Source organism: Myxine glutinosa, chromosome 2 (assembly GCF_964187855.1).
Source record: "Myxine glutinosa chromosome 2, kmMyxGlut1.1, whole genome shotgun sequence".
Classification (NCBI taxonomy): Eukaryota; Metazoa; Chordata; class Myxini; order Myxiniformes; family Myxinidae; genus Myxine; species Myxine glutinosa.
Window position 1 is genome coordinate 258194914 of NC_136262.1, and position 16661 is coordinate 258211574.

Consider the following 16661-nt stretch of genomic DNA (forward strand, 5'->3'; position numbering starts at 1 on the left):
CTGGGTTGGTCTTCAGTGGTGGTCAGTGTTTGCATAGAGTGGAGGGGTTGCGTTGAGTTGTCGGTGGTGAGGAAGAGTTGAACTAAGCAAGAGAGAAAGAGTCCTGGAGTTAGTGAGAGAGGGAGAGAGAACCCGTCATGCCAGACCCCCCACCAGCAGCGTTGGCTTGGCTCCACCAAGCAGCTCCGACCCGCTACCCCGCACACACGACAGGATCGGTGGCATCGGCGGCCGTCGAGGTCCAGCCCGACGTCCCGTGCGGGATCAAACTCCAGCCAGCTCCGTGCCTTCCTCCAGCCACCCACCTCCTGTCATTCCTGCCTGCAATTTCCATCCATTTGCGTACGTGAGTTTGTTCTGTTCGTGCTGTCCTGGGTAGTAACAATAAGTCTGTATAAGCTAAAGATTTCACTGTGTCACCTGCGTCTCATGTCCCTGTAAATAAACGTGACTGCTTTCTTCTTGCTTATATGTGTGTAAATAATAAACCCAGTTACTCTTCTGTACGTCTTCTTCCTCTTTGCATTCGGTCGCTTTAGTGTTTTCCCGATTGAATAGCGGTGGCGCGATCCGGCCAAAGTTTGGGGTAAATCGGGTTTTAGTTAGGGGAATAACTGTTCGGTCGCGGAGCCTCCGCTCGGCAAACATACCATCTTTAACCGCGTACCGTAACAATATATATATATATATATATACATATATATATATGTATATATATATATATATATATATATATATATATTTATATATACATATATTTATATATACATACATACATACATATACACACACAATGCCTATAGAAAGTCGACACCCCCTGTCAAAATTTCACCTTTTGTGCCTTATCACGTAGAATTAAATTGTATTAAATCAGACTTTTTCCACCCTTATTTACACATTGTAACCCACAACCTCCAAGTGAAAAAAAATTCTACAAATTTGAGGACATTAATTAAAAATACAAATCTAGAATATCTTGGATGGATAAGTGTCCACCCTCCTTATAATAGCAATTGTAATTTAGCTCAGGTGTAACCAATCTCCTTCAAAATCACACACCAAGTTAATTGGCCTCGACCTGTGTTAAATTGTAGTGATTCTGATTATTTCAAAATAAAATCAGCTGTTCCTGTAGGTTTCCTCTGCTGGGTAGTGCATTTCACATCAAAGACTCAACTATGAGCACCAAGGAGCTTTCAAAAGACATCCAGGATAATGTTGGCGAAAGGTACAGATCAGGGGATGGGTATAAAAATATTTCAAAGGCCTTGAATATCCCTTAAAGCACAGTCAGGACAATCATTAAGAAGTGGAAGGCGTATGGTACCACCAAGACCCTGCCTAGATCAGGCCGTCCCTCAAACCTGGATGACCAAGCAAGGAGGAGACTGATCAGAGAGGCCACCAAGAGGCCAATGACGACTTTAAAAGAGCTACAGGGCTTTATGGCAAAGACTGGTCACTGTGTGCATATAACAACAATATCCCAAGCACCCCACAGGTCTGGCCTGCACGGTAGGGTGGCAAGAAGGAAGCCATTACTCAAAAAAATCCCATCTTGAGTCCCTTTCTTGGAAACCAAACCAAGAAACCTGAAATTCTGAAGCCATGTGGCAAAACGTTTTGTGGTGTGACGAACCATTTTGGCCTAAATGCAAAAAAACATTACGTTTGGTGCAAACCCAACACAGCATATTGCCCAAAGAACACCATCCCTACTGTGAAACATGGTGGTGACAGCATCATGTTATGGGGATGTTTCTCATCAGCAGGGACTGGGGCACTTGTCAAGATAGAAGGGAAAATGGATGGAGCAAAATTCAGAAAAATCTTTGAGGAAAAACTGCTGCCCTTTGCAAGAAAGCTGAAATTGGGATGGAAGTTCAACTTTCAGCATGATAATGACCTGAAGCACAAAGCTAAAGCTACACTGGAGTGGCTATGGAACAAAAAGACAAGAAATTTGTCATGCATAGCACGATACTTGTGAAATCTTAAAAATAAGTTGTTGGCCTATGATGACCTCAAAAATAATTGGTGGTTCAATTCAGTGACCTGGTGTGCAAATCCTCTTAAAATTCCAAGTCAATCAGATGAAAATTGAGGATTTTAGAAATTCGGCTTATGTTGACCTTTTGGCATGTGTTGACCTCAAAAATGGTTGGAGGTTTTATTCAGTGACCAGATGTGCAAATCCTCTTCAAATTTCAAGCCAATCGGAAGAAAAGTGAGCATTTTAGAAATTCGACAAAGTTGGTGACCTTTGGCATATTGTTGACCTATTGACCTTTTGACTCCAAACGCAATAGTCTTCTTGCTTTTGACCAACTCTACTATTTGGTAAAGTTTCGTGAAGATCGGTTGAAAATTGTGACGTGTAGGCGACTGACATACAGACAAACAGACAAACAGACAGACAGACAGAATAATGCACAAGACCAACCAATATACTTTTAAAATCTTGGGTTTTCACAAGTAATGAATGTCATTGAGTGGTCCAGTCAAAGCCCCGACCTAAATGCAATCGAAAATCTGTGGCATGCTGTCCATCAACGCTCCACACGCAACTTGACTGAGCTTGAACAGTTTTGTGCAGAAGAATGAGCAAATGTTGCCCAGTCAAGGTGTGCAAAGTTGGTAGAGACCTATTAGTCAGGTTCACTATGTCAATAAATTATATTTCGTTCAAAATCATGGTAGATTAGCAAACCTATACATTTTTGGAAAGGTTATAGCATAAGGAAACTAAAAATCAATGTTTACATTTGGAGAGATACCTGTATGGCGGCCATTTTGGATTTTCAATTTTGGATTTTCAAAATGGCCACTGTAAAATACATATTTTGTTCTATTTCTGCCTCTAATTACCCTAAAAACTTTAAAAAATATACTAAACCTATATTTTCAGGGACAAGGAATCCAATGAAAGTATCAAATTAGTGCTATGGGGAATGGTAAGACACGAACCAAAGGTTTTGAATTGCAAAATACTGTCTTTATATTCGCGATAAGTTGCATAATCAAACACATGTTATCATTTTGTACAGGCAGTTAATAACATCAAAATGTGTCACAATAATTCATATCACCAAACATACACAGGCAGTCAGCAAAATCATACATACACATGCAGTCAGTATAACTTCACATCTACACAGGCGGTCAATGACAAAATATACACAGGCAGTCAATGGCATCAAACATACACGATTACAGAATATGCCATTTAGAGTTCATCATCACTGTCCTGTGTGTCGTATCCGACAATATAGTCCGCATCGTTTTCACAGTCCGTTCCACACAAGCAAAGGTCGGTCAAATTGATTGGCAAATCGAATTGGTCGAATGGTCGATCGAATCGAATTCGATGAATGGAATCGAATCGAATCGAATCGATCGAATTGGTCGAATGGTCGATTGAAGCGATTGGTCGAATGGTCGAATGGTCGAATTGGTCGAATGGAATTGGTCGATTGGTCGAATTGGTCGAATCGAATTGGTCGGAATTGGCAAATGTAAACATTGATTTTCAGATTTTCCATGTAATAACGTTTCCAAAAATGTATAGGTTTGCTAATCTACCATGATTTTGAACGAAAAAACATAGTGAACCTGACTATATCATAAAACTCACAGCTGTAATTGCTGTCAAAGGCGCTTCCACCAAATATTAGCTCAGGGGGGGGGGGGGGGGGGGGGGTGGGGGGTGGGGTGGGGGGGGGGGGTCGGGTGGGGGTGGACACTTATCCAAGCAAGAAAAGCTAGTTTTGTATTTTAAAATTAATTTTCTGAAATGTGTAGAATTTGTTTTTTCATTGGAAATTGTGGATTACGATGTGTAAATAAAGGTCGAAAAAGTCTGGTTTAATGCAATTTAATTCAGACTATAAGGCAACAAAAGGTGAGCATTTTGAAAGGGGGTGTAGACTTTCTATAGGCACTGTATATATATACAGTTGTTGAATGGTTGAGGCTTGAGGTTTTGTTTAATATATTCCACTGACACCATGCCAATAGCAGCCAGAACGATTTGAGCCTTCACGAGTTTCTCTCCCAGGGCCATTTAATTTATGTGGTCTAACCTGCTTTCTTACTTAATTATTTATTTATATTCGCTTAGCCAATTACATATTTATGCTCTTTCTCTCAATCCCCACTGGTATGCTTGGCGAAGTCCTTGGGCAGTTGAGGTTTTCGGGTTATTATTCTGGTTAAAGATTACTCGACCCCTTCTGTGAAAGGACCTGAACACCCACTTTCGCAATACATTCATTCGCATTGGAAATATACTCCAGTCATAATTCAACTGTTTATGCGTCGGATAATGTAATGAAATATAATGCTTGAAAATAAAGCATATCACTCTATTTCATCTTGATATGTATGACTGTATGTTTGTATTTGACTATTTTATGTCACTTTTATTATTTATATATATATATTTCTGCTGCTACTTTCCTCTTTTTCCAGTGTGCATTATTTGGTTTTCAGTCACTTAAATGAAACTTGCAATATGAGCAGATAGCATTTGTAACTTGTGTAATTATTTGATTTACTGTACAATTATGCCTCATAATTAAATAAATATACCCACTAGTATGCTTGGTGAAGACACTTTTCATATGTGGGCCACAAATGACATTTTTCGCTTGTGCAATTTGCTTTCGCTTCTATCGAAGATTGTCAATCTGTTGACATTTTTGACATTGACATTTTTTGGAAATTGACATTTTTGACAAATTGACAAATTTTGACAATTTGACATTTTGACAAATTTTCGAAAAATTGACATTTTTCGCTTGTGCAATTTGCTTTCGCTTTTATCGAAGATTGTCAATCTGTTGACATTTTTGACATTGACATTTTTTGGAAATTGACATTTTTGACATTTTTGACAAATTGACAAATTTTGACAATTTGACATTTTGACAAATTTTCGAAAAATTGATATTTTTCGCTTGTGCAATTTGCTTTCGCTTTTATCGAAGATTGTCAATCTGTTGACATTTTTGACATTGACATTTTTTGGAAATTGACATTTTTGACATTTTTGACAAATTGACAAATTTTGACAATTTGACATTTTGACAAATTTCCGAAAAATTGACATTTTTCGCTTGTGCAATTTGCTTTCACTTCTATCGAAGATTGTCAATCTGTTGACATTTTCGACATTGACATTTTTTGGAAATTGACATTTTTGACATTTTTGACAAATTGACAAATTTTGACAATTTGACATTTTGACAAATTTTCGAAAAATTGACATTTTTCGCTTGTGCAATTTGCTTTCGCTTTTATCGAAGATTGTCAATCTGTTGACATTTTTGACATTGACATTTTTTGGAAATTGACATTTTTGACATTTTTGACAAATTGACAAATTTTGACAATTTGACATTTTGACAAATTTTCGAAAAATTGACATTTTTCGCTTGTGCAATTTGCTTTCGCTTTTATCGAAGATTGTCAATCTGTTGACATTTTTGACATTGACATTTTTTGGAAATTGACATTTTTGACATTTTTGACAAATTGACAAATTTTGACAATTTGACATTTTGACAAATTTCCGAAAAATTGACATTTTTCGCTTGTGCAATTTGCTTTCACTTCTATCGAAGATTGTCAATCTGTTGACATTTTCGACATTGACATTTTTTGGAAATTGACATTTTTGACATTTTTGACAAATTGACAAATTTTGACAATTTGACATTTTGACAAATTTTCGAAAAATTGACATTTTTCGCTTGTGCAATTTGCTTTCGCTTTTATCGAAGATTGTCAATCTGTTGACATTTTTGACATTGACATTTTTTGGAAATTGACATTTTTGACATTTTTGACAAATTGACAAATTTTGACAATTTGACATTTTGACAAATTTTCGAAAAATTGACATTTTTCGCTTGTGCAATTTGCTTTCGCTTTTATCGAAGATTGTCAATCTGTTGACATTTTCGACATTGACATTTTTTGGAAATTGACATTTTTGACATTTTTGACAAATTGACAAATTTTGACAATTTGACATTTTGACAAATTTCCGAAAAATTGACATTTTTCGCTTGTGCAATTTGCTTTCACTTCTATCGAAGATTGTCAATCTGTTGTCATTTTTGACATTGACATTTTTTGGAAATTGACATTTTTGACATTTTTGACAAATTGACAAATTTTGACAATTTGACATTTTGACAAATTTTCGAAAAATTGATATTTTTCGCTTGTGCAATTTGCTTTCGCTTTTATCGAAGATTGTCAATCTGTTGACATTTTTGACATTGACATTTTTTGGAAATTGACATTTTTGACATTTTTGACAAATTGACAAATTTTGACAATTTGACATTTTGACAAATTTCCGAAAAATTGACATTTTTCGCTTGTGCAATTTGCTTTCACTTCTATCGAAGATTGTCAATCTGTTGACATTTTCGACATTGACATTTTTTGGAAATTGACATTTTTGACATTTTTGACAAATTGACAAATTTTGACAATTTGACATTTTGACAAATTTTCGAAAAATTGACATTTTTCGCTTGTGCAATTTGCTTTCGCTTTTATCGAAGATTGTCAATCTGTTGACATTTTTGACATTGACATTTTTTGGAAATTGACATTTTTGACATTTTTGACAAATTGACAAATTTTGACAATTTGACATTTTGACAAATTTTCGAAAAATTGACATTTTTCGCTTGTGCAATTTGCTTTCGCTTTTATCGAAGATTGTCAATCTGTTGACATTTTTGACATTGACATTTTTTGGAAATTGACATTTTTGACATTTTTGACAAATTGACAAATTTTGACAATTTGACATTTTGACAAATTTCCGAAAAATTGACATTTTTCGCTTGTGCAATTTGCTTTCACTTCTATCGAAGATTGTCAATCTGTTGACATTTTCGACATTGACATTTTTTGGAAATTGACATTTTTGACATTTTTGACAAATTGACAAATTTTGACAATTTGACATTTTGACAAATTTTCGAAAAATTGACATTTTTCGCTTGTGCAATTTGCTTTCGCTTTTATCGAAGATTGTCAATCTGTTGACATTTTCGACATTGACATTTTTTGGAAATTGACATTTTTGACATTTTTGACAAATTGACAAATTTTGACAATTTGACATTTTGACAAATTTTCGAAAAATTGACATTTTTCGCTTGTGCAATTTGCTTTCGCTTTTATCGAAGATTGTCAATCTGTTGACATTTTTGACATTGACATTTTTTGGAAATTGACATTTTTGACATTTTTGACAAATTGACAAATTTTGACAATTTGACATTTTGACAAATTTTCGAAAAATTGACATTTTTCGCTTGTGCAATTTGCTTTCGCTTTTATCGAAGATTGTCAATCTCTACAACTGCACCAATTTTATCCTTCCGACCCTATCGTTGCACTGCAGGAAACCTGGTACTTTGACGGTGATAAGGAGGCAGATAACGTCGTGATGAGCGGTGTAAAGTGTTCTGGAGATGAGTTATCCTTGCAGCAGTGCCAACATCATTCCGAGGTCAGGTGTCGGCGTGGTGGAGCTCGCTTTGCAGCCGGGGTCATCTGTGCAGACAGTGAGAACAGCACATCGACATTGCACCTGGACTATCTTTTGTATCTTAAAAATTATATAGTGTCCATCCATACTTCTTGTCATCCTTTATTGTGATGCACAACTGAGCATTTCTTACCTCATAATACATGATAAGGAGAAAGGTAGTGACTAGGAACTTTAGGAAGTGGAAGTTGGGTTGCGGAAAGGAATCTGTATTGGGTAGTGTGCTGGAATTATTATAGAGGTCATTATTTCAAGTTCATTGTTAAATACATTTGAATCATCTATCTATAATTCCAGTAATCTCTGTCTGTACGTTTGTACGTTTGTCTGTCTGTGACCGCTGTTTCTCGACAACCACGGGTCCGATATACTTTTAACTTGCCAGGTATATTGCTGGGGACCCGAGGATGTGCCTTTTCAAGGTTTCATATTAATCGGACAATTACTTACCGAGCTATGTCCAAAAAACGATTCAACCAATCAGAGAGCAGCGAACGATCGCGTGTGCCGGCGTTGCGAATGGACCAAACCATTCCATGTAAATAGAGGGGGGGGGGGGGGGGTTCTGTGGTCGTTGCGAATGGACGAAACCATTTCATGTAAATAGAGGGGGGGGGGGGGATTGTCACTGTACTCGCAAGCCGTTCGCCGTTCGCTTTGGCGTTGCGAATGGACCAAACCATTTCATGTAAATAGAGGGGGGGGGATATAATTTTAGATAGATATATAGTACGGGCATATATATAGTACGGGCATGCCCTAGTCTATCTATAATTCCAGTAATCTCTGTGTGTGTGTCTGTGTGTGTGTCTGTATGCGACCGCTGTTTCTCGACAACTACCGGTCCGATATACTTGAAACTTGCCAGGTATATTGCTGGGGACCCGAGGATGTGCCTTTTCAAGGTTTTAAATTAATCGGACAAGTAGTTACCGAGCTATGGCGATTTCTTTACCAAACTCCGCAAGCCGTTCGCTTTGGACCAAACCATTTCATGTAAATAGAGGGGGGGGATTGTCACCGTACTCGCAAGCCGTTCGCTTTGGACCAAACCATTTCATGTAAATAGAGGGGGGGGGGGATATAATTTTAGATATATATATAGTACGGGCATGCCCTAGTACATTTAAAACGTCGAAAAGAACGCTTAATTATTGTTCACAAAAGAGATTCTCAGGTGACCTTTCATCCACTCCATGTGGAGTTCTTCAGGTGAAATGCTTATATATCCATGGGAAATGGTCTTATATACTCATTGGGCTAGCGGTTAGGGTGCCGGCTTAGGATCCAAGGATCCTGGGTTCGAATCCCGGTCGATCGCTGAATTAACGCCAGGGGGGTTGACTCAGCCTGTCATCCTTCCGAGGTCGGCTAATTGAGTACCAGTTCACTGGTAATTCCCTGTTTGTCGTTAAAGGTGACAAAAAGGGTTGGCGGCAGGAAGGGCATCCGGCCGTAAAACATTGCTTCAAAAAGGGGATCCCAAAAAAACAACAACAACCACGGTTCCCGAAAAAGGCCAACCCCCGCCTTGCGGGGAAAAATGGCCTCTAAAGGTGGTATTTTTATATATATATATATATATACTCATTTCCATTTCAGGATCACTTCTGTTTCTAGATACAATAGTAACTAGAAAGCATCTGAAAATAGAAAGCCCTTCCGCGTCCGTTTGTATTTAGACGTCTTCTTCTTCTTCCGTATGCTCAAAATAACAAAAGCAGTTTAAAAAAAAATACAAAATGAAAATTGATGATTTTATGCAGCCAAAACAATCGGCTTGTAGATTTTGATTGGTGAACCAATGCAGTGACCCAATATGCAAATTCTTTACATTTCAGGTCAATTGGACGAAATTTGACGATTTTATGTGCCGCTGACCTTTGACCTTTTGCCTTTTTGACCAAATTATTAATTTTCCTTCTCCATACTCTCAAAATAAAGCTTTGTTGAAGATTTGATTGAAATTTCAGGTCAACTGGATGAAAATAGATATTTTTGGTGACGCTGAACTTTAACATTTTGACCTTTTGACAAAATTATTAATTTGTGTTCTCCATATCTCTTATTATAACAGAGCAAACGTATATGGTTACGTCGTTATGTCGCTATGTTTGTCGCTATGTTTATATGCGACGAAAACGTCTTCTTCTTCAAATGAAATTACCACTCTCTTAATTAACCCTCTTAATTGCGTTAACACTGCTGAGACCCCTCAGACCTTTGACGACCCTTTCATTACCCCAAGATCCTTCAGACCACCAAGACCCCTGAAGACCCAAAACACCCCGAAGACCCAAAACACCCCGAAGACCCAATTCACCCCGCAGACCCAATTCACCCCGAAGACCCAAAACACCCCAAAGGCCCAAAACACCCCGAAGGCCTAAAACACCCCAAAGGCACAAAACACCCAGAAGGCCAAAACACCCCGAAGACCCAAAACACCCCGAAGACCCAAAACACCCAAAACACCCCGAAGACCCAAAACACCCCCGAAGACCCAAAACAAATGAAAGACCCAAAAGACACCGAAGACCCTTAAGACCCAAAACACGCAGAAAACCCAAAACACCCCAAAGACCCAAAAGACCCTGAAGACCAAAAAGACGCTGAAGACCCAAAAGACCCCAAAGACCCCCCAAACACACAAAAAACCCAAAACACCCCAAATACCCAAAACACCCCGAAGATCCAAAACACCCCAAAGACCCAAAACACCCCGAAGACCCAAAACACCCCCAAAGGCCCAAACCATCCCGAAGACCCAAAACACCCCGAAGACCCAAAACACCCCGAAGACCCAAAACACTCCGAAGACCTAAAACACCCCGAACACCCAAAACACCCCAAAGACCCAAAACACCCCAAAGACCCAGAACACCCCAAAGATCCAAAACACCCCGAATACCCAAAACACCCCGAAGACCCAAAACATCCTGAAGACTCAAAACACTCCGAAGACCCAAAACACCCTGAAGACCCAAAACACGCAAAAAACCCAAAACACCCTGAAGACCAAAAATACCCCGAAGACGCAAAATACCCTTAAAGGCCCAGAGGATCCAAAATACCCTGAAGTTCGCTCTTTCACGAGCCTCGATCTTGTATACAAAAAAAAAAGAAAAAAAAAAAGACCCAAATGGCCCTGAAGACCCAAAACACCATGAAGACCCAAAAGACACCGAAATGGTTAAAGATGCCTACCCCTCTGAAACGACGTGTGGTGAGGCGCGTGGGGCACGCCGTGTCACGCTAGTTATCATAATAAAGCTTTGGTGAAAATTTGATGACAAAACTCAAATGATGAATTGAAATTTCAGGTCAATTAGATGAAAATTGATGATTTTATGTGACACTGACCATTGACCTTTTGACAAAGTTATGAATTTGCTTTCTCCGTATTATCATAATAAAACTGGTGAAAATTGAATGGCAATAGCTAAAATGGTAAAAAAAAGTTATGTCCCAGATACACACACCCACACACACACCCCGCGCACACCTCCCCCCCCCACACACACACCCCGCGCACACACATACACACCCCGTGCACACACACACACACACACACACACACGCACACACACACCCCACACACCCCGTGCACACAAGGGGTCCAGGTGGGAAGTTAAACACAATTATCCACATTTTATAGGAAGCTGACGTATAAAGACTGTTATCTTGACCTTGTGATGTCATCCTGTAGGACATAAGTGGGGAGTAGTAAAAACACTAGAAAAATGCGTGCGAGTTATCCTATCCACTATCAGGGGCATCAAGGAGATAATCCACTCAAGGCAGACCCCAAATACTGATGCTTTACAGAGGTATTCCTGCATCCAGCATTGCGATGTTTCCAACAGTGCAGAGCCAGAAAACAAATGAACGCATACAACCCGTCTTGATTTCTGTCCACTTCCATACTTATCAGTTCATATGATCAGGTTGCAACGGTAAGGTGATGAAAGCTGCTGTAGTTGAGGTTGCATAGCAACCTATTATAACACTACTCCAGATGTTTATCATGATCAATGACAAGATACAACAGTGTGAACGGGTGAGTGTAGAGTATGCCATACCCTGCTCGGGTTGTACAGGTGAGTATGTTGAGGAGGCAGGAAGAACCTGAGGAAGCTGCATGAATTCAAAGGACTAACAGGTAATGTCAGGTATGGGAGTATGCACTGGAGCAGGAGGTTGCCACGTCCACTTACACCGGTAGGCAGATGCCTGGCCCTTCCAAATCTCCTTGAGATGCTGATAACCCTGCTGCAACCATGAGGCGCATGGTCGGCCAATTGGCCTCCTCCACTCATGAGGCTCCGTCGAGAGAATCTGGTGAGCGGGATCAGCTTCATGGAAATGAGCCACATGTCCATACAGCTGCAGCTGATGCTCACGGACCATATAGAAAACAAATCTCATCTGAGTCTCTCTCAGCAAATGCTCGTTGGACACAAAAGTCTGACTAGCAGTAGCCAAGGATTCTCTGAAGAGACCTGGTATCGAAGGAGTTAAGTCTCAGTCTCAGATCCTTGGTGAGAGTCCAAGTTTCACATCCGTAGAGCAAGAATGGAAGCAACAAGGACTTTAAGACTCGAACTTTCATCCTCCTGTATAGGAACTGACAGAGTCACATCCCATGATTCAGCGAATCCATGACTCCCCAGCACCGACCCAGGTGTCTATCGACCTCTGACACACAACATGCGGAGATATGAATATCACTGCCAAGGTAAGTGAATGTCTTTGTGACCTCAACATCCTTGACCCAAACAGGTACAGACAAGATAGCAGCATCCAATATGTCATTGAACGGCTGGATCTTAGTTTTGACCCAGGAAACTCATAATCCCAGTGGCTCTCACTCCTCATTCAGCGCCTGGAGGGCCCCCATAAGGATATTCAGTATCTCCACAAAGATGACTGCATCATCTGCGAAATCAAGGTCAGATATCTTGACGCTTCCGAACGATGCACAACAGCTTGATCTCTCTGGCATCCTCCTCGGAATCCAGTCCACCCAAGCACTGAAAAGTGTGGGGGCCAACACAAACCCCTGACAAACTCCAGGAACAATTTGAAATAAGTCAGAGATGGAATCACTACACCTTGCAGCACTCTCAGTACCAGAGTATAGTTCAGAAATCAGATTGATCAGTATTGGTGGCACCCCACAAAGACCGAGAATCCTCCAGAGGGCATCCTGATTCACTGAATCAAACATTTTGTGGAGATCAATATAGGCTGCAAGCAGCCCCTGGTGAAACTCTCGCCCGTGTTTGGTGAGAACACAAAGAGCAAGGATACGGTCAATCGTTGACCTCATTGGTGTAAAGCCCGACTGTTCTGGGTGCTGGTGCTCAAGCAGACGGTGGTGAACCCTCTCAAGAATTATCCGAGCAAATAACTTGCCCGGCACTTGGAGTAGCATCACCCCTCAGTAGTTGTTGCAGTCCTGGTGATCTCCCTTCCCTTTCCAGAGATGGACAATAAAACAAGGCCCCTCTTCCAGTCAGTTGGGGTGATGCCTGTGCTCCAAACAGAGCACAGAACTGCAGGCAGCGGCTCAAGTACAGCATTTCCACCAGCCTTGAGAAGCTCAGCATGGATGCCACAAATCCCAGGAGCTCTGCCCCCTTTCATCCAGTTCACCACAGCCTGTATTTCCACAAAGAAGCCTGTGTTTCCATCTCACACATAGGCCTCCTTGTCTACCCTCAGTGAATGTACAGTTTTACGCCTCAGCTTCCTGAACAGCTCTGCTCTGCCATCAAGCCTGGCCCTGTGACTCTGGTCAATGGTATCCAGTGTCCCTTGTGAGACAAAGTTCCTCTTAATCTGACAGTGTGTTCCAAGACAACCACCGGCCACATCAAGGATGGTAGTCTTGAAGATAATCCACAACTCTTCAGGATGCCCCCAAAACACTCAGACCCCCAAAAACCCGACTCAACCTGTTCACCAGCTACTCAGCTATCCTCCATCCTTGAGCTTGCCAACATCCAGGCTAGGCTGGGATGGTACCATTCTCTTGGATTTGAGCTGCCACTTCAGAGTTGCTACAACAAGCCTCTGGTCAGTATTGAGGAACTGAGCACTCTGGTAGACCCTGCAGTTCTCGAGCATCCTCCAGCGAACATCAACGAGCACATGACCAATCTCCTCTGCCACACCACCAGCATTGGAATACCAAGTCCAGCGATGAGGCTGTGGGTACTGAAACCATGTACCAACCACCCTAGGTCCATGACTTCTTTTACAAAGTCAAGGAACGTAGTGCTATTCTGGTTCCTGGTTCCAGATCCATGGGGACCAAAACATGTCTCATAACCATCTCTATCAGTGCCAGTCAATGCATTGAAATCCCACAAGACGAGAAGATTATCTCCCCTGGGGCACTGATCAACCACGGACTCTAGCACAGCATATAATGTCTCCTCCACAGTTATATCACTTGCCTCAGTCAGAACATATACATAGAGCAGGGAAATGAGGTCCAGAGAGTGACGAATCCTCAATCTCATAATACTCCCGTTGACCGGTGTTCCCTCTTATCATATGAGTCAGCTTATTGGACACAGCTACAGCAATTCCTTTGGTATGGTAACCATCAGAGCGACCAGACCAGTAGTAGAGGTAACCACCCACCATGACCTCACCACTATCTGGTCTCCGAACCTCAGAAAGTGCTGCAATACTGATGTTCAAATGCTGGAGCTCAGATGATGCAGAGACAGGTGATCATCCTCTCTTAGAGTGAGAATGTTCCAGGCACCCACCCGAAGGGACTGCCTCAGGTTAACCCGAGGAGACCGGGTCTGGTGGACAACACCTCAGCACCAAACCGACACACACCATCACAACCCGACCCAGGTAAGCTACCCCGTGCTTTTCCTCTTATTATCAAAAAATGGGGGTCCTGAAGGCTTTGCCCCAATCCCTTTAACCTCAAAGGGCAGCAGCACTGGAAGTACTCCCACGAAGTAGGTTTTTAGTTTTATTTGCGTTCTTTGTGTATGTTGTGGAATGACATGTTTTATGGTGACCGGAGTGCAAATCCTGCCACCAACCTCCTAGAAAGAGGTAAACCAACTGCTGTAGGATGTTCGCAGACACAGGTGGGCATCAGATATGGATGGCTGTTGGCTCACAAGCTCACAAGGAGATCCTCCGCCCATTGACAAGTCTTCTTTTTAATCCTGCTGGGTGTCCATATATCCATATACCCTCCTCACCAGGAAACCTGGTTGGGGGATATGGTTTAGTCGCTGACAAACTGACCATGAAACAGGTTAGTACAGGTTTACATGGTACCTGTAGCGAGTGACAGATATGATCTGGCCTGACCTGATAATAATGACAACAATACTAGCCATGAAGTGTGAAGCAAAAGTTGAGTTATGCTATTGGGACTTTTTCCACCCAGGAGACAGAGCAAGAAGGCAACTCTCTTTCCTACAAACAATTTAATTACAATATTGCAGTGAAATAATTATACAGGCATGTGTTCAATAATTTACGACGTGCTCAAGGGATGATGGTCACAAATCATGGCAGAGCCCAACAAAAGCCCACATACATCATGCATTTGCACTCTATAAACGAATTACCCCCATCCTCACCCCATCATGGTCACGATATTTACCTAAACGTAAGAGAGGGGCGAAATTCAAAGGAACGGATTAAAAGTGTTGAGGAAAGGATAAAATAAATGGGGGGAAAAGTACATCGCGAGGAATGCAAAGACGGCATTTGCGGACTACACCATGCATGCCCTCGGCATGGATGGTGATTGCGTTATTGTTCCATGTTTTGGCCTGGCTGTAAACGGTGCTGACACAGTGTCTTCTTGCTTTGTTTGAGCTTCAGTTTGCTCCCAGAATGGTGTTCAACTTCCCTGGCTCTGCCAGCTTGGTCTACAAATTGAAGGCTTAAATCAATATGTGGATTGGAAAAAATAATTCCAAATAACTCTTTTAAATTTGAACTTAAATCAATATTGAAAAATTAACTCCCTCACTCTATTCAATCCCACTCCTCCATCCAGGTCTTTAAAACAGCTGTTCACCACCATCTCTTGTCTTCCCCCATCGAAAACCTTGATCTTTTCTACCCCCGTTAATTCACCCCAGATCCACTTTTTTGAAATTCCCACTTCTTTCCTGGAAGTCCGAGCAGTGTCCATGTGTTTTAGAATCGAAAACCTTGATCTTTTCTACCCCCGTTAATTCACCCCAGATCCACTTTTTTGAAATTCCGACTTCATTCCTGGAAGTCCTAGCAGTGTCCTTGTGTTTTATACTTCTCCCAACCTAACACATCATTGCCCCCCCCCCCCTTCCCATGCCTCCTCCCCCCAAGCCCTCTCCCTCCCACACATCTCCCTGCTCTCAAATGTTGTGTTTGTGTGCTTCCCCTTCCCTCCCCATCTTGTCCTCCGCTCCCTCTTTTTGTATATTTTGTTTGTCTGGTTGATTTGTTTGTGAAATAAATGTTAGCTCTTTCACGAGCCTCGATCTTGTATACAAAACAAAAAAAAACTTTTTTCTTTTTTTTAAAACTCATGAACAGTTGTAGCTGTGTCGTAGCTGTGAGATAAGCTGCAGTCATAATGTTTTGGGAGTTAAAAAAAGAGTCAAATTGAAGTGATTTTCTGCCGGCAGAGGGAGAGCATGTCCCTGCTCTGGATATGTTTCCAATATATCTGTCCATATTTGATGAAGAGCCTTTTGTTCCAAGGGAACAGAGCTCTGTTGTGCCGAGAGTTAACAAATGCAAGTCATAAGCAGCACAGGTGAAAAGAGAGAAAAAATAGATTTGTTAGCTGCGCTTTTATGCTGTATGACTAAAAAGGGCTACTCGCTCTTTGATTTAGGAGATATAAACAGCAATGTTTTCCTTTAATGAATTTGTCATTTGCCAAAGTACACCTGTGGGTGTGCTAAAGCAAGCAAGCTTTTTAATACTCTGAGCTTGTCTTCAGAGAATTCTTTCCGTAATTAATTGTCATCCTTAACCCAGTTCTACCGTACTTTTGTACTCAGCACCATTTTATTCGCTTGTATTTTAAAATGTA

The 16661-nt window shown here is 41.0% G+C and overlaps 1 protein-coding gene across 4 annotated transcripts in view; it reads left to right on the forward strand.

The window, feature by feature from the left end:
• Nucleotides 1-16661, forward strand: part of LOXL3 (lysyl oxidase like 3) — a 398335-nt gene that overhangs the window by 191250 nt on the left and 190424 nt on the right. For all 4 annotated transcript variants that reach the window (XM_078772481.1, XM_078772482.1, XM_078772483.1 and 1 more), the window contains one exon: nt 7433-7595. In XM_078772481.1, coding sequence (XP_078628607.1) covers nt 7433-7595 — 163 coding nt within the window. The remainder of the gene's footprint in view (nt 1-7432; nt 7596-16661) is intronic.